The 26,055-nt window shown below is 37.7% G+C and overlaps 1 protein-coding gene across 2 annotated transcripts in view; it reads left to right on the top strand.

Annotated features, from left to right (window-relative positions):
* The window catches only part of myrip (myosin VIIA and Rab interacting protein), a 185,788-nt gene that overhangs the window by 5,496 nt on the left and 154,237 nt on the right, over window positions 1–26,055 (top strand). For both annotated transcript variants that reach the window (XM_031904076.1, XM_002938306.5), the window contains exon 2: window positions 10,654–10,770. In XM_031904076.1, the coding sequence (XP_031759936.1) occupies window positions 10,661–10,770 (110 nt within the window). In that variant the 5' untranslated portion in view covers window positions 10,654–10,660. The remainder of the gene's footprint in view (window positions 1–10,653; window positions 10,771–26,055) is intronic.

Raw genomic sequence — 26,055 nt, 5'->3', positions numbered from 1 at the left:
ATGTTGCCACATTTAGCAATTTGTCATCTAGAGGATTAATAGCACTGTGTAAAGTCACCAAAGCAAATTGATTTAAAGGAGCAGTATACTCATTAGTGATTGTGCTCAACATATTTTTTTGCTATTGTTTTAATTAGAAATCTATAGTATTTGTGTTTTGTTGAGCTAAACAGAGAAAGCAATGAATCTGAAGCTACTCCATGTTTGGTCATTGCAAGGTACTAAATGATTAGATTCCCAGTGCACAGATAATCCCCCTGCAAAATGGACTCCTGCTAACAAAACAGAAGGTGAAGGGCGGTTGTTTTTACTGGTAATCTTACTTATCTACCTCACAATGACCAATGCTTAATATGCTAAATATATAGTGTTTAATATATAAGGTTTTCTAGTTGTTAAGCATCTGCATCCAGGCACTTTGTCATAAGCTTTCAGATATGTTATGTTTAATTCAAGGCTCTCTTGTCAGTGGTAATTTAGCCTTTTAGCTACTATCTACTGTAGGTGTTCTCTCAGCATTTGCTTTGTTGGACAAAATAAATGAACACATTGCCTTCTTGGTCTCCTGTGACCAACCATTTTATTTTGAAAGCCCATCTCAACGTTGACCATAGATACTTTTAAAATTACATCTTTTTGCAATATTTGTTTAAATGCTCAGCAAATAAATTGTAATTTGTGTAACCATGTGCAGGCTGCAGCCTTCATAAGGAACAGATCAACATACCAGTATAAGGGATTCTGTTTAAATGGGAAGGAAAGTCATTTTGGCATTCAACTACCAATAGATTTACCACATTAAGGCCACCTAGAATGCTATATTTATTCTGCAGAAAGCATTACCATACCTGAGTAAACAGCCCTAGAAGCTTTCTCTGTTTGTTTAATATTGCAGCTGCCATTTTAGCTTGGTCTTCATAGCTTCCTGCTTGCATAGCTCAGATTACACATTCCTTAGGGAGGGGGGAGTGAGTTTTATGAATTGTTATAGGAGGGGGGAGAAGGAGAGGGGAGAGAGGAGAGAACTGGGCAGGCTCTGGGAATGAAGGATTTTTCTGAGAGAAGAAGTCAGATACCATAAGAACATGTTTACAAAAAAGGAGACAAGAAATCCTGTGTTTTTTTGATAGAGGACTCTGTAAGTGCTTATGGGTGTATTTACATAGACTTTTCTGATAAAGCTTACTTAGTTTTTACCTTTCCTTCTCCTTTATGTTTAGAGGCTGGAGTAATTCCACCTTTTTTCAGTTTCTTGGCTCTGTTTTTAATTGATTGTCATTTTAAAGCTTTTAGTTTTATGATTGCAGTTTTCTGAAATTCTTTGCAGTCTGTGATAAACCACACAGAGATACATTAACCCAGATCTGTCACTCAGAAATACAAGGACACGAGATTATGTATAACCCATTTACATATATGGAACAGATGAGTGTTGTAATGTACCAGCTGGGATAAGGAAAAGAAGGTATATAGAGGGGAAAAAAGGGGGGAGAGGGAGAGAAAAAAAAAATGGGGGGGGGAGGTCAAGATATCAAAAAAGGGTACAAGTGGGGGGGGGGTGGCAAGTTAGCGGTTGGTGGGTAAAGGGTACCAGGGAGGCTAATGTAACAATTTAACAGTTTTCAAGTTTGAGGGACAACAATTGTGACAACATTTGTACAACTGGTTTACTGCAATTATGATTTGCTTTCTTGAGAGCTAGCATATTTATAGAAAAACTGTAACAGAATAATCAAGATTGTGTGTTGTGCTTGCAAAGGAAACAACAATGTTGCATTCGTTTCTAATCAAGCTAAAAAATCTCAAATTCTTTAATAAACTGAAAAAATAGAATTTGTTTGAAATCTTCAGATACTCAGTAGCTTTAAAGTGGACCTGTCACCCAGACATAAAAAGCTGTATAATAAAAGCCCTTTTCAAATGAAACAAGAAACCCAATATCATTTTGTTATTACCACATCCATACCCATTATAAAGGCATTTAAAAATCCCAGCTGTCAATCATATATTGCCTGCCCCGCCTCTATGCCTTAGGCATAGAGGTGGGGCAGAGAGTTACTTTCACTTTCAATTCAAAAACTTTTAGATGTCTCTGCCCTCCTCACGTTCCCCCTCCCTCTGCACCATGTAATTTTGTAACCAGTGTATGGACATGGGCATCAGGTCCCCCCATTCTGGCACAGAAACAAGATTTTGACAGGATGCAGTGCCTGCTTTGATAACAGTGTCCACAAAATGGTGCCGGCCTGCTTGCTGCATTTGTGAATTCCAAGGCTGAGGAAAATAAAATAAAAATAATTTATATAGTGTAAGTAAAGTTTATTTTGCTTGACAAACACAATAGAAAACAATTTGAAATGATTTCTTAAGGTGACAGGTCCGCTTTAAGTCGCTGAGCATTTTCATTCCAATTTTCATATTTTTTTCTGTCGCATTGAAAGGTTTTTCACAATCAAGTTTTGTTTTCTCGGATTGTTTGGATCTATTCCTTTGTAGACGGTGGGTCTGAAACCTTTCCATAAAGAGGTAGTAATAATTTTGTGGCATTTAGCACAGAAGGTTCTGTTGTAGAGGGAGGCTTATCTGTGAGGAACAACAACATATGATTGGTAAATCTGGGATGTTATGTCACAGGGTCATGTTAGATAAGCTAAGTTTGCTTCAAAAAGTTTCATTTTGGGTCAGTCCTAGAAAAAATGTCATTGTGTCTAATATCCCATTAAGCTCAGCTGCATTGTAGGATCCATGTATTGCCCTTGGGTGTGTGTTTTGCCATATGAATTTCACAGCAGCCCTGAAGGGGGAGAATTTGGAATAGATTGGAATAGGATTTCCAGCATATTGTTTATCCTTATAGTGTTTGTGCTTCCCATCAGGGAGATTGATTCTTCTTTAATTTTATTAAAAATCTCTTATATTTATTGGTAGAAATGTGTAGATATGTTTGGCTCTCAATTTTTCACCTAAAAGATCAAGGGGCTCATTTATTAAAGTATGATAGCTTCTGAATACAAAAAAAACTTTTTTTTTAAAGTTTTCGTACTGTGCTTATTTTTTGCGACTTTTCCGTACTTTGCGCTGAGTATGAAAGTTTCAGATTCATTCAAGCTTCGTTATCGTGACTTTCCTTTGGCCAGGTTGGAGCTCCCTGTGGGAGGCTTCCAAAATCATGCACAAAATAATCAAAATCAGAAAGTTTTTCCCGCTGTTTACGATCATTTAGATACGAAAATTTTGTGACTTCCAAATCATGTTGTTCAGTAAGTTTCTGGAGCAATGTGTTGGCATTTACTTTTGCCTTGATCCTCTCTATCATGATTTTGCCTTTTGAGAGATTCTGCCAGTACAAGGTTGCAGCTTATTGACTATGTTGCCTACAGTTATTGAGTGCCTAGTTTGTGGCTAGTTTAAAGATGTCTGGATTCCATTAGTGACATTCCAAGTGCCACCTAGCAGACCTCCTTTGAGATTCTCAAAATACGGGGGCCATTTTTGTTCAAATGAGAAACAAATATGTGATATGGATTCTTACTTAGCAACCAAATATTCAAAAATCTTAGAAAATACATTACTTTCCATATATAGAATCAATGATTTCTTAAATTGAATAATTAGTGACCAATTTAACAGATGCTTAGAGCAATATCCGATGTTATACATTTTGTAATTTTCCAGACTCTTATGCATATGGGATCTCTTATCCAGATACCTGATATTCAAAAAGCTCTGAATTAGAGGAAGGACATTTTTTTCATAGCATACATTTTAAGCGAATAGTCCTAGTTTCAAATTATTTCCATTTTGCCTGTAATATTACCTTGAAGGTAACTAAGCTGCATAAATGTTGAAATGTTTTTGAGTTAAATTATGGTGATCCAAATTAATGTTAATATTGCAGGTATTTTAACATGAATGTTAAAGGAATACTATTATGGGGAAACATGTTTTTTCCAAAACACATCAGCTTCTCCAGCAGAATGCAGCATTAAAATCAGTTTTTTAAAAAACGCAATCAAATTTACATTAAATTTACATTTAATTTTAAAATTTCAAATGGAGCTAGCTGTATTCTTCATTTCCCAGGGTGCTACAGCCATGTGACCTGTGCTCTGATAAACTGCAGTCTCGATTTATTAAAGAAAAAATTTGCAAAAAGTCGCTTTTTGTGCAGTCACTTTTTTCTGCACTACAAATATGAGTCAATCCTCTTTTATTGGCATGTTTTTTTTTAAAAAAATTAAGAGGCTGCATATTTCAAGGGGTGTTATTTTGAAGAGATTCAAGTGTGGAATCGCCACCTCATGGAAGGCCATCTCCCATTTTAAGCAGGTATTTCTCATTTTAGGGTTGATGTGTTAAAACGTTCGCTATTTATAGCATGCGTTAAAAATTTTATCGTGTCTAATTTTTTGCGTTTTAACGCACGATTCACTAAAAGTATATTTGCATTAATTTAGACGCGATGCTGTTTGCGTTATTATTAAGACTATTTTTGTGCGGTATTTGACGGAACGGCCGCTAATTAACGCATCGCGCACAAATAGTCGCCATATTAGCCATACACGCCATTACTTTCGTAAAACTACTTTTATGAAAATGACCATTTCCCTGCAAACTGGAGGCTGCATCACTCTAGGGCCAACACAAACTTGAATAAATCCCATTGCAAAGTCCATATTGTGTTGCCAAAAGCTCATTAACTGTACTTTTCTATAATTACCCCCTGCCCCAAGTAGGTGTTAATTTTTGCACAGACAAATGCGATATTTAGCGCGTCTAAGTGTTTGTGAATCATGGGTTAGTATTAAAATTAACACACACGGTAGCGCGAAATTTAACGCACGCATTATGCGACGTAACGCATGTGTAATACTTTAGCGAATCGCGCGTTTTTTTCGTGCCAATTTTTACGCAAAAAAGCGTGCAATAAAACTTATCGACCTTTAGTGAATCAACCTCTTGTCTGATTCTCTTTCTCTGTAATAATTAAACAGTTCCTTTATAAGGATATAAAGTATAAATCCAAATGGTGATAAAACAATCCTATTTAGTTTATTTTTAAATGTTTAAATGATCTTAGTAGACTATGGTATGGGGATCCTTTCCCATTTCTAAGAATCCCCGGGCCCAGGTAGTGCAGCATACCTGTACTAAAGACGAAAATAGTATTAATTGCTTATGATGCGGAGCTGTTTTTTATCCAGAGCAAAAGTCTCACCTGTATTTCAGCAATACAGGTGAAACTTTTGCTCTGGATAAAATACAATTAAATAGATTTTGAAAAAAAATACTTTTGTATAAATTATAAACATGTTGGTGAAATTAAATGAAGTAACTGCTGCTTTAAGCACAACATTTTTATCATGCTCCCGAAACAGAACAAAATGGTTTTGCTTTCCTGTTGGTTTCCTGATTTACTGCACTAACTATCCCCCAGAAATTATGTACAATGACTGAAAGAATCAGTGGAAGCATTAAACTTTAAATAGGGCTGCTACGACCGGTCACTTGCATGTTATCTTTTTATTCTTTCGACAGAATTGTCTGAAAAGGAAATGAATGTGAAATTTCTGGAAGTTATATTTTTTGGAAGCACTTTAAAAAGGCACAGCAGCAAATGCACTCTTTTGTATAATATCAGTCAGTCCCCAGTGCTGATTGACCCCTCCAGTGCCTTTCAGCTCCCCCACAACAAAGAGAAGTAATTGATAAGCGTTTTCAACCGCTAACACACAATTGATCTGCTTTTAAAGTTTATTTCAAAAGTCAAAGTAGCAGTTACTTGGTCTGTGCTGTGTGGAATAAGCCAGTTAATTGTGCTATTTTTAAGTTGTAGATAGAAGACCGTTTAACATTTTTAGGCATCTGGTGTATGGCTGTTTATTGATGTGTAAGCTGCAAATGAAATCATGACGCTGGTTATCCATCCATCAGGTTGTCATGTAAATTCTTCCAAAGCAGTGTATGGGTACCAATTTAAAGGGACAGTATACTCTTTGTTAAAAATGAGTTCAATAAAAAGGGTTTGTGCCAGAAACATATCTGGTTTCTAGGGTCCAAATTACCTTAGCAACCAGGGAATGGTTTGAATGTGAGACTGTTATATAGATAGGAGAAAACCTTAACAGGATAATGATTAATAAAAAGTAACAATAAAATTATAGCTTCAAAGAGCCACATTGAGCGTGGCATTTTTAACACGGACTATTTATCTTAGTATGGTATTTATATTAGTGTAGTATGGCAATATATGTATAATATTTTCCTTTTTCCAGCTCAATAAGTGTAGTAAAGCACTGTGCCATAACTGTGATATATGTGGATATATTCTGTATAGAATGGTTAAAATAGCTTTATGAGTGTCTACTAGTCATTTCAGATCTGCATACTTGTATACAAAAAGTGGATTTATATTAGACTTGGCCCTCCAGTAACCTAGATATTTTCATGTTTATTTTAAACTTCTAAAGCATTTGACATTGTGATCTGGAGCTTGGTGTGACAGGTTATTTAGCTGTTGTTCTATACATACAGTATCACTGACCATTAAATAAAAATATTAGCCAATGGAGAGGTCAGTTAATTAAAAGTCGTGTCATAGATGGATGATGTCCAATATGTCTCTAAATTATTATAGATTACAATGAGTGTCTGGCACACAATGGTTAGTACAGAAGACAAGTAACCTTTATTATACAACTTACTGCATTTCAACAGAAACCATGATATATGTGACAGTAATACACTGTAGATAGCAGCAAGCCAATAATCATACAATTCTTTTTTATCTAGTTAATGTTACATAGCCAACATTCCTAAAACCACAGTTCCCAGCATGCTTTGGGTTTGCAATGGAAAGTGAGTGTAAATATGCCACCATTCACGCAAGATGTACAGAAATGAAAAGGGTGTAAAATTAAACTTAAATAAAAAATCACTATTTGTGTTATACTATTAGAAAACAGTGGAAATGGAAAAAGAGTTTGGAACTATTTTGAATTAAAATGAGCAAACACACAAAGCAAATTAACTGATGGTAGGAGACGTTAATATTTATGCTTTGTAGCAAATGAAGACAAAACATATTGCAAGCAGGATCAGCATTCCATTTATTTCCTGTTCCTGATGATGGTGGTGGAGGGGTAGAAAATGTGTAATGAATCTATAGTACAACCTCCATTTAACGTGTTTCAGTGGACCAGAAAATATAGTGTAAAATCTGGGAATATGTAAAATCAGGCAAATGCCCACAAAAGAATAGTGTAAATGCAGGGAAACATACAACTGGGGTGTGTAAAATTGAGGTTTCACTGTATTTTGATCTGTAGGGGAGAAGGGATGCTGATGACCCAAGTTATGATTGTAAGTAGTTTACCCAATTTAGCACAGTACCATATGTGTAACCAAGCATTCATGATATCTGCACTCTACTTTCTTCTAACCACTATGCATCAAAATTGTATTAATCAGAAAAGTTTTAATAAACAGCAAGTTTAATAACTATACTTTACTGTATATATATTTACTAAAGCATAGTAAATATGATTGCCTCTATGCCCCCTCCATCATAAAATCTAGTTAAGGAATATTTTAGTGCAAAAAAAGAATAGAGGGTCAATGTACATATACAGTAGCTAAATTGCCAGAATGCATTTGTAGTTAGGGGTGCTCCAGATCCCTAATGATTCGATTTGGGCAAATATTAAATCCTTAAATCTGGGCAAATACTGTATTGTATCTGGGCCCTCTCAAACATATTCAAATTTGTTCAAATAATAACTTGTATAATCTAAGAATCATAACCTAAAAATCCTGTTAGGGCTTAAACTACATATACCTCTAGAATTTGATGAAATTTTTATATTATAAAAAGGTCATTGCAAAGCCAACTGAACTGGAAATGTGCTGTTTGAGCACTTTATATATATAGTGGCCTTTATAAAAAAAACTTCAGTAGTATTTTGTATTTGTGTGCATTATTGTTTCTTTCTTACATACACTTGGTTGTTAAAAAGCATTTCTGTCTGTGGGTGAATCGCTTTAGGTATCCCGCTCTGAGATTTATATCCTTCCTTCCTTTTTTCCATTGCTGTGCAATCAAGCTAAAAGCCTTTCCTTGACGGAAAGTATTTAGGACATGATCAGTAGTTGATTCAATTTTAAAGACAAGTGGAAATGAGCAAGAAAGGATTTTATCTTTAGGTTACTAGAACAAGCATGCCACTTCCTTAAAATAATCAGAGAGAGCTGCTGTTTCAATATAACACATTATTTTTAGCCACACTTATCGCTGGGTGCTAATACAACATTGATGCTATCGCTATCTCATAGTGAGATGAATGAAAATGTGGGAAGTGTGTGGAATCAGAGCATGATTGTAGGTAGCATTATTAGTGAGAAGTTGTTATTTATGTAGTATCTTCATTCTTCACAAATTCAAAAGCACCCAAACTTCTAGGGTAATGTCCCACAGAGAGAGATTAGTCGCCCACTTGTGATTAATCTCTTTGAAATGCCTACGCATCGTTTCAGTTTTCCAGTCCTGCAAAGTTGCCTGCAGGAGGAAATATATATATATTTCTGGATATATATTATCTATATATATTTCTGGAAATATATCTGGATTTGTAATCCGGAAGAATTCAGTAAGAATGGAGTAAGAATGTCCAAGCAACAGTGCTTACTTCCCCTTTTAACCCAAGCAACCTGGTCCTCTAGTGAAAGTTTTAAACGACTGTACTATGTGAGCCATTCTGCTGTACACTTATTTAAGTGTACACTTTTGTAAGCTCTTGTGAGCAAGGTCCTTAAGTGCCTACACTGTCATGCAGCAACCCCTGTTTGCTAATTTACTGTTAGTCACTTGTTTGTAAAATATTATTGTAAAGCACTGTGTATGAAAATTATGATGATGAATTATGGTTTGCCAACATAGATCTGTAATAAAACAGCAGGAGGGATGACATACTTCTGTTTATGTGTTAGATGTTTAATGCCTTTAGTGCCAAAGAGAAGAAAGCAATCTGTGCACAAATCTAGGCAGGATCTCACGGGAGAATCACCTTTCATATATACTTATATATAAGCTGTGAGGCACCATCTCTGGAGTACAGAGGAGACCCCTGGGAGAGTTTTATAGAAGTTTTTATAATAGGGTCACATCTTATTTAGGCCTCTCCATACACCCAGAGTGTAACTGTAAACAATAGAAATCCTGGGGATATTTATCATTTGACTGTAAAGGTTGGACTCTGTAAAGATTGGACTAAATGGTAGCTGAATGATAAATTACACTTCTTCTGTCTTCAGTAGAGAATCAATGACAGTGCCTTGATTCTTTGTGACTTTTATCTAGAATTGCCACTTTTCTGACAGGAAGAAAGCAAGTTCTATGAAATAACTACCATTAGATACTATATATAATGTTGCACCCAATTTTATCATTTCTTTGTTATTGTACAGGCTGAAAGAAATGTTTTGATATTTTGAAATGACAAATAGAATGACTGGAAGGTAGCTTTTTGTACAATACAGGTGATATCTGTGTTGGTCCAAGTATTAATTAAAGATGCTTATAAAGATATTATAAAGATATAATATAAAGATATTAAACTTTCCCTGTTTTCACCTGCCTCCTGCTTTTTTATAGGTTCTGCACTGGGGTTAGTAAACAAACATATTAAAGGGACAGTATATCCCTTGTTCAACATGCATTCATTGAATAGGTTTTGTGCTGAACATACTTTCTGTCTGTTGTTTTAATCATTAAAAATCTATTATTTAGTTTAGTCCTTGCAAGGTACATAATTAGATTACCACTATACAACTGCTCCCTTACTTTTTTGTTGTTACTGTTTTTTTGGCAGGAGGCAGTTACCCCTTATGCAGGGGTATTATCTGTGTACTGTTGGAAACCCATTAGCTCCTTTTCTAGTACAAGCAAGCCATTATACAATAGTCTACCTATGTTAGAAAATTAAATAATGAGTTGGAATAGTACTACCATGCTGCAGTCTCACCAAAGAATCCTTCAGCTGCTTTTGCTAATGGGCACTAGCCCTTGAAAGGTGGAGCTGCAGTGTGAGATGTTTAAGCTGGTACCTCAGGATTGTTCAGCTTTCCTCTGTTTTGATTTGTGGTCTCTGTCACTCTCTGTCTGAGTTATTTTAGAAGCTTAGCCATATTTACAGAGCCATTTCATGCTTTATTGAGAACCTATTTTCTCAAACCACAGAGAATATATGGCTATTTTTCCATCAAGCCATTTTTATTCAAAAAGATCTTTTTCATGTATTAACTAGAACGACCTATGATTGCTGTACAACCTGAACAACAGGCTGTTATATTTGAGTCATTTATAGTGCAATAGGTTTGTTCTGTAAGTACTAAAGCGTTAGTTGCGAGATCTGCTCTACTGCGCCCAAATGTAAATGTTATAAATTCTGTTTCTATTACTTCCCATAAAGCAAGCATTTTTTCCCTATAAAGTGAAAGATAATATAAGTCAGACTGTGATTCTAACAGCACAGATATTCCTGCAAATTCTAAATGCTCACATTAAATATTAAAAAATATCTCTATTTTCTTAAAAGGTATAAAAGTAATAGCGATAAACTCTCCAACTGTGAGTGATTTTAATTGCTTTGAATTTAGGATAAATATGGGAAGGAAACTGGATCTTTCTGGCCTGACAGAGGATGAAGCGGAACATGTCCTTCAAGTGGTCCAGCGAGACTTCAGTCTGCGGAAAAAAGAAGAGGAGAGGTTAAGGTAAGACAGTGACTTCTTATTTTTTCTGAGAATTGTCTTCATAACTTTGCATTAATGAAGAGGTTAAATAGTCATTTGCCTGAAAGGCCATCTTTCTCTACTGTAACCTCAAAACACACTGTAGACTGAAATAGCGCACATTGCAGTAGAAAATCCATACAATATAGCTGAATATCTTGAGGGCTACTGTAGAAGTCTCACAACCTCCCTATCTAAAAAAAATCCCAGAAGGATATAAAAATAAATTAGTCCATAGATAAGGCAGAACCTTTTTACAGCACATATTTATCCAGCGATTGCTGAAATACTTGAGTATAGAAGTACAATCTTATTTGTACAAGGAGACATTGCCTATGCCTCTCCTTGCAGCTTAACTCACCAAATATGGATCCACAATGAGAAATATAAGAATAACTTAACTCCAAACAAACATTTCTTTTATAAACATTTCTTAAAATACATACAACCAGAAATTAACTGGTTTGACCATAGGGAGGAAAACTGCTTGTTACTGTAGAGATACCTAGTTTGTCCAACCATACAGCTCACCAAATAGTTATAGATAGGCTGCATGCACTTAGCTAGGCATTTGTGGAACCCCCATCCCACAAAGTTAGGGTGCAGGGCATAATTACAAAAGGCATATGAGATTAATTTATGTGGCTCTCAAAATATAGTGTGCAAGGCAGGGATAAAATGTCTACAGGCATGCAGCAGACATCAGAGAAGATTTAGACAGCAAACTTGTTTACAGTACTCATAGTATGCCACACTAAAACAAACTTACTGAATATTTACTTCTACATAAAATGCTTTTCAATTTGTCACTATTTCCATGTTATACTTGCCAACTGAAACAGCTTTGTGTACAGTATTGTATGGGACACTGGATACTACTCAATATATTATACATAGTGATGGACCCAACACTGTATATAAAACTTTGCCTTGCATGTTGTAGGACAGTGCTGTCCAACTTCTGTGGTACAGAGGGCCAGAATTTTTGATGGAGGAGGGCCGATAATGGAAACTAGTTTTGACCACTCCCCTTTTTAAAACCACACCCACTTGAAACCACACCCATGTTATCGCATGACCATAGCCATATTAATGATGGTAGTACAGTAAAAACCTGCCATACTCTGCCTTCCCTACCCTGCCTGTGTGTACCATACTCTGCCTTCCCTACCCTGCCTGTGTGTGCCATACTCTGTCTTCCCTACCCTGCCTGTGTGTGCCATACTCTGCCTGCCCTACCGTGCCTGTGTGTGCCATACCCTGCCTGTGTGTGCCATACTCTGCCTTCCCTACCCTGCCTGTGTGTGTCATACTCTGCCTTCCCTACCCTGCCTGTGTGTGCCATACTCTGCCTTCCCTACCCTGCCTGTGTGTGCCATACTCTGTCTGCCCTACCCTGCCTGTGTGTGCCATACTCTGCCTGCCCTACCGTGCCTGTGTGTGCCATACCCTGCCTGTGTGTGCCATACTCTGCCTTCCCTACCCTGCCTGTGTGTGCCATACTCTGCCTTCCCTACCCTGCCTGTGTGTGCCATACTCTGCCTTCCCTACCCTGCCTGTGTGTGCCATACTCTGCCTGTCCTATGCTGCCTGTGTGTGCCATACTCTGCCTGTCCTATGCTGCCTGTGTGTATGGCACATACAGGCAGCATAGGGCAGGCAGAGTATGGCACACACAGGCAGCCTACAGTGATGCAATGCTGGCACTGCTCCTACAGTCTGCACAATAACTATATATTAAAAAACTTTTTAATTGCAGTACCACCATAGGATATGTTCTTTTTATAGTGTGCAGGGTTTATTTGTGGGTTTCTGAGGTGTGAACAGGTGAACAATGTGGGTGATTACAGCCTGAGCCTGAGGTGTGAACACTGCAGGGGGTGAATAATGTAGGGATTAAAAGGTGTGAACAACACAGGGGATTACATTTTTAAACAATACAGGGGGTTTACAGCCTGAATATGAGGTGTTAACCATGCAGGGGGCCAGTACTGATACCATTTAAAGCTTACACAAAGGTAAGCCATCAAAGCAGCCAGACAGGTGGGGGGCCACACAGAGGGGGGTCATGGGCCGCCAGTTGGACAGCACTGTTGTAGGATATTAGTGACAACTCTGCATACTAAGCTATGAACCTGTATATACTTGGTCACTGGTAAGCATATTATAGGCAGCAACGGGCACATCACCAGGAGACAGGCTGCAAAGGGACTGCCTTTTATTCTCTTGTCCTTAGGTTATCACTACCAGCCTAACAGTGTGACTGCCTGCAGGAAAGAGCAACGCCTGAATCCAGAGCTCAAAACATATTGCAATTTTCTGAAAGAGAAGACAGGAATAATGAAAATATGATATATATGCACTATAGCTAAGAGAAGAGAGGTTTGCATACCAGTCAGATATGCACATATATACCTCCTGCAACACAAATGTTATTCCTAAGAAATAATGCATTTCAGACCTGGCTAAATATTTGTAGCAGCGCCTGTAACACCTGTGAGGCACATCTGATAGATGATAGATCTGGCCTATGTAATGTAGAATTGTACATTTTCAAAAATATGTGTGTGTAATTGCTAAATTAATGCATTTGAAAAAAAACTGTAAATGTCCTAATTTCCTTGTGCATGCAAAAATATTAACAGGAACATATGCATAAATGTCTGTTTATTAGCTTTTGTGACAAATAAATCTGTATTTACAGCAGTATAGTTTAATTAAGTTTCTACACATCTTGTACAAATGTGGGCATTTCCTGTACTCTTTCATGTTAGCAATAATTTAGGATATATAATAATATAAGGGTAATGCATTAATAGCAGTCAGTCCTATACACCAGCTGAGGATTTAGGGCCTTATTACTGCTGTTACTTGGCAGCCAAGGGCTCTAGCACAAGCTAAAGGTGTAACCGATATATAAAATGTCATTTTGATATTAAAGGAAATCTATACACTCAATGAATACTTAACCAACAGATAGTTTATATCATATTAAGTGGCCTATTAAAGAATCTTACCAAACTTGAATATGTATATCAATAAATATTGTCATGACGTGACAGGAAAGCTTAATAGGGGGTGCTCAGTTTCACATTTCTAATATCCATCAATCTTCACTTCCTTGCATTCATTTCAGAGACATCCACTAAGGCAAAAGAAGATGTTTTGACATCAATGCAAGCTGACATCAGAGTCAGTGATGCAAAAACACTTCATCCCCAAATAAACCGACATGTTCGAAATCAGTTTGCGCTCTGACTCACTTCTTTATAAATGTATAATACTTAGTTGCTATGGCACCAACGATCTTGAAAAAATAGTAGTACATCTCATAATCCTTATATAGCCTTATATATTGAAATATAACATTGTCTGTACTGTTTACATGCACTTGAAAACAGCTTAGCTCAAACACTGCTTAATAGCTGTTATTTTTACCACAGTAATTCTATCTCCTTGGCTGAGAAGGTAGGAGACTTGGGATGCTGAAAAGTAAAGTAATGCCATTAATAGTGTTTTTAATACACATATATGCTAATTCCAACATTCTTTACTATTTGAGAACATCTTCCTTTGGAACACTAATGTCCTTTCAAACACTACTTAGCAAGGTAGGAACAACCTATAACTCCTGCTGGTCTACTGTATAGGTTTAAAGTTATAAAGCAGGCTGTAGTGTCTCATTTGCTCTGTACAAATGCTCTGGTGGCAGAATACTTTATTTCTTTTTTGTATCTGGCAGCTTAAATTGATTAGTGTGCAATGTTGGTGGGGGATGCAGAAAAAATATGACAGCCTCATATGTCCATGAGTCAGAGACTGAAAAGGAGACCAGGAAAACAGCTTTTGTTTTTGTAACCTTCTATCCAAATAGATAATTAGTCTACCGTTTTCCAGCAATTGGCAAATGCCATCCATCATACAAATGTCAGGCTGAATGAAGTCACATTTTGGAAATCACTGAGTTATTTTTCAGGGGATAGAAACAGTGTCTTCATTTGAAAATCTAAACGCATGACTCATGTCCTTAAGTCTAAGGGAGAGGTTGCCTTACTGTATCTGAGTGCTTTATCATGTTTAGCACCATTACAGTATGGCATCATGTACGTCCTTCTTTGCACTTACTGTACTATAAGGATTACCATTCTATGGGGCTATTTATTATGCTGTAAAATGAAATTCACTGAAAAACCGGTGTAAAAAGCCGTGTAAAATAAATGGAGATATTCACTGTCCGAATGCCAGATTTTACGCTGTTATGTCACATAAGTTCCTGCGCAAGAAAAATACATTAAAAAATGACACTGTTTTTTACACAACAAAGCCTGGCGATATGTGACGAATTTGTCGCCTTTTTTGCAAAGCATAATAAATCTGCCACTATGAGTCTTACCTGCTGGCACGCAGACAAACCCTGGGACACCCTGCAGTGGTACTGAGTAAAATGGAAACATTTGATACACAAGACAGCACAGTGGCCTTTAATAATGGAATTCTGAATAAGCCTAGCAAAGAAATTACCATGTGAATTTAGTTAATTTGGCTTGAAAAAAAAACTTAAATTTCAACATATTCAGCCTCTACAAATGACCCCCAGTCACCCCACTCACAAATAGGATAAAAGTTCTGACTCAGTTCATGGTTGCATGGTTAAATAGGCTATCTAAATGAATAAGTAAAGCTATCCCAAATGCAGCACCTAAATAAGGTCTTTTTCCCTTAATCAGTGTTCATAGAGGATATTCATTTTCTTAAGCAGCAGGCCACAGGTATGGGGTTTAACACTTAACTTATTTGGCATCAGTTTGACAGTCTAGAAACATAAAGATGGGACAGGTGCAGGAATAGATAAAACTGGTCCTTTCTGCTCAGTGTGGCAGTGTCTGGACTTTACACAAGATTCCGAAAGATTTTGTATGTCTATGTTGTATGTTGTTCATACCCCAGTTTGTGGAGGTAAATAATGCTCTGCTAATAGTCAGCAAACACACTTACAATCCCTGTGCTTCCTAGCCATTCAAGTTGCAGTGACAGTGCCTAATGATGATATCACTGCTGACTGGCTGCACCTTGCAACTTTGCAGGGCCAGGCACTACAATAGGTATCACTCATAACAGCCTTTTCACCTTTTAAGCACTAAGTTTTGCATCTTTGTAAATTAAATGTGTGTGTGCATGAGTACAAGTTTGTTGCTGGTTGTATTAAGCCAAAGTTACAGCTTGTGCATGAGCTCCATTGAAAGGCTCTAGGACTAATAGGTTTTGCTATTAACAGTGTGATCAAATGGATCAAAATTCGGGGAGAAGAAGTTCAGTGTACCTGAGGTCTATCCACATATGTGTGCATTTTATATTTAAGGTTTTCTCTGCTATATTTAAGGTTTTCTCTGCATTGTCTTCAACAATGAAAGCATCAATTTCCCAAAGTAAAATAAACCACTGTGATGGGTTTATATAAACAATGGCAGAATTGATTTAATTTCTCTCTGATGAGATTAGGGACTGATACCCGAAGGCTCCAACACGTCTGCCCCAGCCTGTTAAAAATATTTGCAGATAATCCAGTTATCCTGGCACCTATGCGTATCCCCACTCCTGCATAAAACAGGAACATAAAGCGCTATGTAGGGGCTTGTTTACGTCCGGTGCCTAGGGCAGCATTGGATCCAAATACGTCCCTGCTTACATAGATTTCCCAGAGATCTCTTGTAATTTCATTTGACATAAATACACCTAAATAATTGCAAGGGTCCTTAGGAAAATACCAAAAACTAGCAAAAGGGATTCAATACATTGGATTTAATACATTGGATTACATTTTCTTATAAGTTAGATTTTCTCTATCGGTACACTTTCACATTCCTAATGTATTAACTGCACAAGATATTAAGCGCAAAATGGAACTTACAAGTTATAGGCAACATCAGACTCAGACTTCTAATGCTTTTAGAGAATAATAGACATTGCTACATGTAGAGTTTTTTTCATCAAAAGATAGCTAGGTGGAAGGCCACTGAAGTGAACTATTCACTCTTCAGTAATATTACTACTGTAGGTACTTTGAAGCTTTTTCTGTTTGCATTTTTCATCTTATGCAGTATGTGGGTTGTGTTACACCCTGGGAGACTGGCAGTGTTTCTCAGACACAAAGGGGAAGTCAGACACACCCTGCTGTTTCACAGCTTGTTCCAAAGTGTTTTACTTCAGAGGAAAAAACAACTTCCTTTTCATTAACTTCATCAATCTTCAGATGATAAAGCTTAGATTTATGTAGCAGTGAGAACTCGTACCATTCCTTCTCTCTCTGGAACCTGCTTATAAAGATGTAGTGGCAGTTTTCTTTGGTCCAATATGTGAACAATTTCTATAGGTCAAAACAAGACTACAGGTTAATAAAAATGTATTTGTACAGTTATATTGCTTTATTTCCAAAATGATTTCACCCTGATTCTCCCTCAGGCTGAAATTATTAGTTAAAAGTAACCACTTTAGCCCCTAGATTTTAAAAAAAAAATGCAGGCAATTTTTTTTAAAAAACCATTAAAAGAGAATCAGCATAGAGATGTGTCAATCGTCACATAATTTACACAAGAAGGCATTCACACTGCGAACATGGTATACAACAAAAGATTTCTTAAATGCTCCATCACAAGTACATTTGTGTTTACTGTGCAAGAAATAACCAACGGTGTTGTGCACAATAGTTGCTATTAATTCTGTTGTTATAAAGGGTTCTGCCCATTATGTGGACAACTCTAACCACTTGCCCCAAACCTTTGATACTTCTTAGTGGACCCTCTGGTTTGTAAATTACATTTTCAAGTTTACATAAGTGATTCAATTTAGAAAGCCATTGCACATGTGTGGAAGGCAATGGCTCCTTCCATTTTTGTGTAATTATTTGTTAGAATAAACATTCTCTAGTAAATAGGCTTTGGTGGTGGGTTAGCAGGTCTTTGAGGCCCATATTCAACAAACAAGTTCACGTTGGCCCATAGATTAGATTATTAACACAAGTGGATTGTTTCAGAACATTAGTATACATTATATAAATGAAACCCAAATACATGAGATTGATAACTTTTTACTGTAAAACATATTCGGTCTCAACAGTAAAATAAATATTTAATTATATGCAGTTATTGTAAAAAAATGGGTGTCTTCCACTTTCAGTGTCTATGGTAATCATGCATAATGTGAACTGGTAACAGGAAAACAGGTTGAAGGGAGATATATTTCCCCTAGGTTCATCTCCTACTCCCTGATGTATAGCGGTTCTGAGTGGGTTAATTACCCAAGGGAGACTCACCTGGTGAATAATTAGCAGGCTAGATATGCCTGCAGTCAGAGAGAGTGTGGGGCTCAGACTGAGATTGGTGTGTGAGGGTCTGTGCCTGCCTGGAGCAGCTTGGAGTGTTGTCTCACAAAGAAAAGGACCTTCTCAGGGTTCTTTAACTCAGTGGAGTTGCGCATATTTTGGTTTAGCCGGCAATCCCAGTAGGGGACCAGTAATAGGGAGGGAAAGCACCCTGTGTATTAGTTAGAGCCCAAGTGTGGCAAGGGTTTTGTTTACTTTTGTTTTGCTTATGCTCCTGCTTGATACCAGAGTCAGTCACTGTACATAATAAATGGACTTTATTCACCTAAAGGACTGATCTCGCTTACAATATTTAACTAGCCCTATGGAAGTGCTGATCTTGGTGCAGTTGCTTAACTGACCTGGGGACTATGTGACCTTACAAATCACTGAACTCAAATGATAAAGGTATATGCAGACGTTAGCGGAAGAATATTTTATTAAAATATTTGTCAAGAGTGAAGGAAAATGTTACATTTGAGTGAATAGCGGGGTGAGGCATAAACAATTTCTTAACAAAATTATAGTTATGCTGTGTGCAATAAATATACACTGAAAGAACAGTTTGTATCAAAATCACACACCTCATAAAATTCACCTACAGGCTGCAGTTCTCCAAGGCCAGTGACCCACAGCTTAGTTACTCATCTGACACGGTTCTCCAAGGAGTAATTACTGCGCAAATTTGGCTTGAGTTGCAGTTCTAGGGAGAGTTTTATGGTAGGCAGTCATATTTATTGCTCCACATGTCCCTGATCACTTGAATAGGATGTATAAGGTTATATACATCAAAGTTAATGCTATATGTCCAGATAGGATAGCACATGGGGTACACGTGACTCTCTTTCCACAGGATGAGCCTTCGCAAAGTGGAAGCTACTATATGGACGGTGTTGTGAGACTACTCCTCCCACTGCAACGTGTATGTGAAAAGTGCAATAATTAAGCAGGTGGACGCCAGGAGCTCTTGCAAACAAAGAATAACTGTATAGTTGTCCAAGACAAATGATGATAATGCAGGGCAAGACAATACTCACTTTCTGAGGAGGTAGTACAGGATTTCAGCAATACAATTGATGGTAATGTAGATTAAGCAGTGAAGTATGGTGTCCTAAGGTTTATCCCTCTCATGCAGAGTATGAGTAGGGTAAAGACAACCAACAGAGTGACAGGAGGTAAGTCCATCTTGTAGATTATGGGCAGGGTTAAGACTGACCTAGTCCCTGGCACTACTGTGTCCCTATACTAAGGCAAGTTAGCCTGTAGGAGACTACTCCTTAACTCTCCTCTCCTGGGTGGAGCAAGAAAGCTGCTCTTTCTATATACACTCACAGTGCTAGATATCAGTTAACCTGTTCTTTCTTTACCTCGTTCACAGGGTCCCTGCTCCCCGACTTCACTAAGGGTACTTGTCACCTTAGGGCCTAACCTTCTGGGCCATGTGGATCCCAGGCTTCCTGGAGACATCCACTTAGGTCAGATGCTGCAGGCCAAGAAGAAAGAACCACCCCTTTCCTAACAATATATTAAAGTGTGGTGGGGTGTGGTCTAGCCTTGGGCCAATAATATAGTATATGTTAATACCAAACTAGATACATTAATCCTTAGAACGGAAAAGTAGGGTTTAAAGCAATAGGGGTATATTAACTCTATGGGTCCCTACACTATTATTACTAAAAGTGACTAGAGCAGCCTACTGGCTAACACTGGTGACTCTACAGTATTTCACTCTTTGAGCAATATGCTTACATAGTGGCAGGATTTTTGAATTATAAATTTGCCTGTCAACAGTGAGCCCTGGCATTACTGAAAGGTTTATGAAAAAACTTTATTTAATCAGTCTGCTCCATGCAATGTAGAGAATAAGGGGCACATTTACTAAAATCCGATGTTTTTCTGGGCTTAAATCACGATATGGTAAATATTCGGAGTAACCACGATAATTTCTGATGTTCTAAAATGTTTTTTATTGGCCATACGAAAATATCGCTATTGCTTTCCGAAAGTCACAAAATTTTTGTGCTGAAACGTTTGTTAAGCCACAAAAAACCTTTCTGGCTTTGATGCCTTCCATGTCTGGCTTTGGAAGCCTTCCATAGGACTCAATGGTACTCGACAGATCAAACCTGCCGAAAAGGTAGTCCCAAGGAAAGTTTAACCAAAGCTTTAAAGAATTTCGAAATGTTCGTAGACTTTGTGCAAAATACGATCTTTTTGGGGAAATTTAAAAAAAAAAACCATGAAAAACCTGTGGAACTTTAACGAACTTTTCCCTACATTCCAAAAGTTTAATAAGTTAAAAAAAGTTAGAAAAGATATGAAATTATCTCAAAATTGTTTAGTAAATGGGCCCCTATGTGTGGGATCTATTGTCCGGAATCTGTTATCCAGAAACTTCGGAAATACACAATTGCCATTTGCCATAAAATTCTATTAAAGCAAGCAGTTCTTATGTCTTGGCATTTTTCTTGTAAAAATTAGACAGAACCCTGTACTTCTTAAATTAATCTAGCATCACTCCAAACTTTTTTTTATTATTATTATTATTATTATTATTTGCCTAGTGCTCTACATTATGCCGCAGAAAAAACCCAGAGGCCAAGCATTATGAATAACAGATCCAATACCTGTATAGTAAGATTTATAAGATTTGGTGAGACCTAGAGACTCTTTTACAACATTCAACATTCTCATTTTTGTGGTTTTTTAGGTTTTTGAAACCAAGGAAAAAAATAATTTCTATTAAAACTTTTTTTAAAAATCACAAAAAAAGTGGACGGTGCAAAATGTTCGTTTCGTTGCAAAAATGAAAGCAAAAAACCCCCAGAAAACCTCTAAAAGCAAAGTATGATTAGCCAATTGAAAAACGAACAGCTGCCATTGACTTGATTGCGTCAGCTTTTATATGGCATAGTTACACCTGAACATCTAAAAATAATACAGTAATCTTCTAGGGCTCATTTTGGTTTTGTGTTGAAGATAGCAACAACGCTAAACCATCACAATTTTGTCATGTATATTCTGTATGCATATTCTTTGCTACATTAAAGAATCCAATTTTCTTGTCAGTTTCTGTCATTATCCATCTTACACTTTCACAAACGAGCTTTCAGAAGTTACTTGGTGGCAACATACAGAATATTTAGGATTACAGAATCATTGAACCTATTCCCTAAGGTATTTATATACATTTATAGACAGGGACATGTTCTGTAGATGTCTGCGCAAACAGGCTGTACAGTTGAGCAGCAGCACACATCTTATTGGATTATCTATATACTGTATGTATGTGGTCAAATTGCACATGATTTATATCTGAGTTATACCTGATTGCCTAAACTTCTTTTCAGAATTGGGCAATGTAATAAGCATGCTCTTGTTGGCTTATATGTTATAGTTCAGCTCTTAGCTCTGGTTTCAAATAGTATTATTGCCGGTGCAAGAGGCCGTGCCGGGGCACACACATGCATATGATGAGTTAGTGTCTTGTCTTGCTCATTGTGCACATAATGTGATGTAGGATTGGGGGACAGTAAGGGGCAGATTTATCAAAGTACGATTTTCGAACGCTTAAAAAGCACAATACAAAAAAAATCGAATACGATTTTTTTGTATCGTGCTTTTTAAAGTACAAAAAAATCGTATGTCAAAATATGGAAAAATCGCATCTGATCGTATAATGGCCGAAAAGTACGATTTTTTTTCGTATCTGAATGATCGTAAAATGCAGAAAAACCTTGCTGACTTTGATCCTTCTATGCATAATTTTGGAAGCCTTCATAGGACTCAATGGCACTCTGCAGCTCCAACTTGGCCCAAGAAAATACGCAATACGATTGTTGCGCTTTTGTCGCAATGTAAGAAAAAGTTGCAGAAAATACGCAAAAGTTGCAATCTTTAAAAAAACTTTGATGAATGTGCCCCTAAGACTAATCCTATATCACACGCATGCATAGAAAGTGGGAGCTGGGGCAGTGAGGGGTGCAGAGCAATTGCCAAGGGGCTTTCTTGAAGAAATACAATTGATCTCCCCAACTAGAGTGCAGGTTCTTTTGGTCTGTACCTCTAGTAGGGGAAGATTTTTTAACTGAGATAGGTGCCCTTTAATCACATTTACAGAAAATGTAAATATGTGCATGTTTCCATCAGATAATCCCGAATCTTGTCATGTATCTTGATTCTTCCCTTTTATGAAACAGAAAGGTTAAAATAAATACAGGAATGTACTGAACCCATACATTTGGGAATGTGTCGGACTGGCCCACAGGGATACCAGGAAAATTCCCGGTGGGCCCAGGTGTCAGTGCCCTCCTGCTTCTAGCTATTTGGCCTAATTCATGGTCATTCCCTATTTCTGAATGGGAAGAAAGAGGAGAAATAGATGGAAGAATAGATGTTAGCATGTAAATAAAAGAGACTTGGAGAATAAAGAGGTTGGGTGAGGAAAGGAGGAAAAATAGTTTGGAAAGTAGCCTATGGTCTAAGACAGTGGTTCTCAACCTTCCTAATGGTGTGACCCTTTAATACAGTTCCTCATGTTGTGGTGACCCCCAACCATTAAATTATTGCTAAGACCATCAGAAATATGTGTTTTACGATGGTCTTAGGCGACCCCTGTAAAAGGGTCGTTTGACCCCCAAAGGGGTCCCGACCCACAGGTTGAGAACCGCTGGTCTAAGACTTTCTGGTGGGCCCCTGGGGTCCCAGTCCAACACTGGTTGAATATGGGCCTCAAAGACCTGCTAACCCACCACCATAGCCTATTTGCTAGAGAATGTTTATTCTAACAAATAATTACACAAAAATGGAAGGAGCCATTGCCTCCCACACATGTGCAATGGCAAAACAACTAAATATATAGAAGAAAAGATTATAGTAAGTAAAGATAAAAAACTAGGAAAATATAGAGACTGAGTAAGAAGTGAATGAAAAATAATTTGGGAGTGGGCCCATGATCTAAGGTTTTCTGGTGGGCCCTTTGCAACCCAGTCCGACACTGACTTGTTTATTTAAAACCTAAAAACTTTGCATCATCATGTAGGGTTGCTACCCAGCCAGCATTTTTATGGCGCAGCTTGTAAATTACCAGCTAGAGCTGGGACTGGTATTACAAATTTACTGTCTATGTACTTGCCAGTAAATATGTTATACCCTATAAGTCCCTCCCTTTCCTAACCCTCTTCGCTTCCCAATTATCCCTTAAAAGAACAGGCCTACCTCTGCTCCACTCATTTCCCACCCCCACCCACCTGCTCATTTTCCTGCCCCATGACATCATCACCCCACCCCCAAGTGATGTCGCTGCTAGCCCCCAACCAAAAGGCTGGAATTATGCTGCAAAAAGGTGTCAACCCTAATGTCATATGACTTCAATTTTCAAAACGACTAGAGGATTAAGGTAAATTCAGTTCCTGCATAAAGTGTTGGACTATGGACGCATTATGTATTCAGTTCATTCCTCATTGTTGTTTTTTGCAGACATTGATATTGGTGTGCAGTAAAGCTCATGGTTATGAGGAAACTATGTTCCAACCAACCTGAAGAATGACTGTAATATTTTAATGGATTAAGGGCTCATTTAGAATGGATGCATCACCTGGAATACCTCTAGCCTGAACATCATTTAAAACATGCTAGGGAGCACCAGGGTACGAAAGGTGCTGGGAAGCCCTGTATTAAGAAGAGGGCTCCTTTACATGTGAGAGCGTGTGCTTTCTGACCACAGAGTGCAAAAATCATGGAGTGGTTGAGCCTACGATACTTACTTCTCTTGCAGTTGCACCTTACCTTTAGTACATATGCCTTAGAGTCTTTTATATGTTGCTAAAAGAGACTTATTATGAGATTTTAATATGAGCTTCTTCTCATAAAAATAAGGAACTTTCTTGATAAAATCTTTTGAGCATTCTGTTCTGTTTCTGATTTTGTTTGACAGGTCATAATTCATATAGACAAAGACAAGAAATCTATTTCCCTTACCCATGTCAATATATTTAGGACATTAAGGGCTGGGGTACACGGGGAGATTAGTCGCGCAGCGACAAATCTCCGTTATCGCAGGTGACTAATCTCCCTGCAATGCCATGGCATACGCGTCGCTGCGCCCAAAGTTGGGGATCATACACCAATTTAATCAAATAATTCAGAATTTTAAAACTGATTTCCTCTTTCTCTGTAGAAATAAAACAGTACCTTGTAATTGATCCCAACTAAGATATAAATAATCCTTATTGGATGCAAAACAATCCTATTGGGTTTAATTAATGTTTTATTGATTTTTTAGTAGACTTAAGGTATGGAGATCCAAATTACGGAAAGACCCCTTATCCGGAATACCCTTGGTCCCGAGCATTCTGAATAACGGGTCCTATACCTGTTTTTATTTAGGATATTTCTATAGGGACTAAGTTTTACCTGCAACTTGTTTTCCAAAATTAAAACTCCCAACGGGACATCACTGAGATCATCTGACTATAGCTGGGAATGATGGGAGCTGCAACATAAGGCTGGCCCCTGCTCCTTTATAAACTATAGCAAAATGAGCGAAGTTGTGCTTACCAATAAACAATTTATAACTATTAAGCTGGGATGCAATAACCCCACAGGGCTCACTTTTATCTGCTAGTGCAGTTGCAGTCTCTGCAATATGCTCGAAGTCAGATGCATGTAAAACCACTTTCGTTAAAGGTACTTGCATCAAAAAGCACTCCTTGTACTGCGCCTGTTGATACAGGAGAACCCTGGAGCTACCACCACCACCTGCCTGGATATTTTCAGACAGGAAATACATGCACAGATAATATTGCTATCTTAAAGGAACAGTAACACCAAAAAATGAAAGTGTATAAAAGTAACTAAAATATAATGTGCTGCTGCCCTGCACTGGTAAAAGTTGTGTGTTTACTTCAGAAAGTCTACTATAATTTATATAAATAAGCTGCTATGTAGCCATGGAGGCAGCCATTGAAAGGAGAAAAGGCACAGGCACATAGCAGATAACAGATAAAACACTATTGTATTCTACAGAACTTATCTGTTATCTGCTATGTAACCTGTGCCTTTTCTCCTTCTTTCCAGCTTGAATGGCTGCCCCCGTGGCTACACAGCAGCTTATTATATAAATTATAGTAGTGTTACTGTAGCAAACACCCCAGCTGTACCAGTGCAGGGCAACAGTGCATTATAGTTTTATTACTTTAAAGCTCTTTCATTTTTTGGTGTTACTGTTCCTTTAAGGTGGCCATACACGCACCGATATTATCGTACGAAACCTCGTTTCGTACGATAATCGGTGCGTGTATGGCATGTCGGCGAGTCGACCGATATCGCAGGAAGCTGCCGATATCGGACGACTCGCCGATCGGACAAGTTTGAAAATTTTGATCGGGCGCCATAGAAGGCGCCTGACCAAAATTCTCCCTTCAGAGCTGAATCGGCAGAAGGAGGTAGAAATCCTATTGTTTCTACCTCCTTACCTGCCGATTCAGCCCTGAATGGTGTGTGGCGGATCTTACGATGTTTCGTGCGACCGATGGTCGTGCGAAACATCGTCGGATCGCCACGTGTATGGCCACCTTAACAGAAATTGTCTAACCTGTACAATCTCCGATCTCCATGGAACGAAAATTGTTGGGACAATAATTCGGAGCCCACACATGACCTGACCTTTTGTACGTAAGATTAAATTGGAGGTTTATGGCCAGCTTTAAATTAAATATAGAATTGACGTTACTTAGATAAAATTTCCCTCCCTTAAATGTTGCTTGTAATTGCCATGTCCACTCCAAGGCGCTACAGTACTTTTTTTCTTCGTAATTCACATTGACTTTTTTACATTATTATCAAAGGAGAATGCCTTGATGTGGGAAAGGGGCTACTGACTGTACTGTGTATTGATAACTCCACAAGAT

The sequence above is a fragment of the Xenopus tropicalis genome, chromosome 6, assembly GCF_000004195.4.
Source record: "Xenopus tropicalis strain Nigerian chromosome 6, UCB_Xtro_10.0, whole genome shotgun sequence".
NCBI classification, from domain to species: domain Eukaryota; kingdom Metazoa; phylum Chordata; class Amphibia; order Anura; family Pipidae; genus Xenopus; species Xenopus tropicalis.
This window is presented reverse-complemented; position numbering and strand designations above follow the sequence as displayed.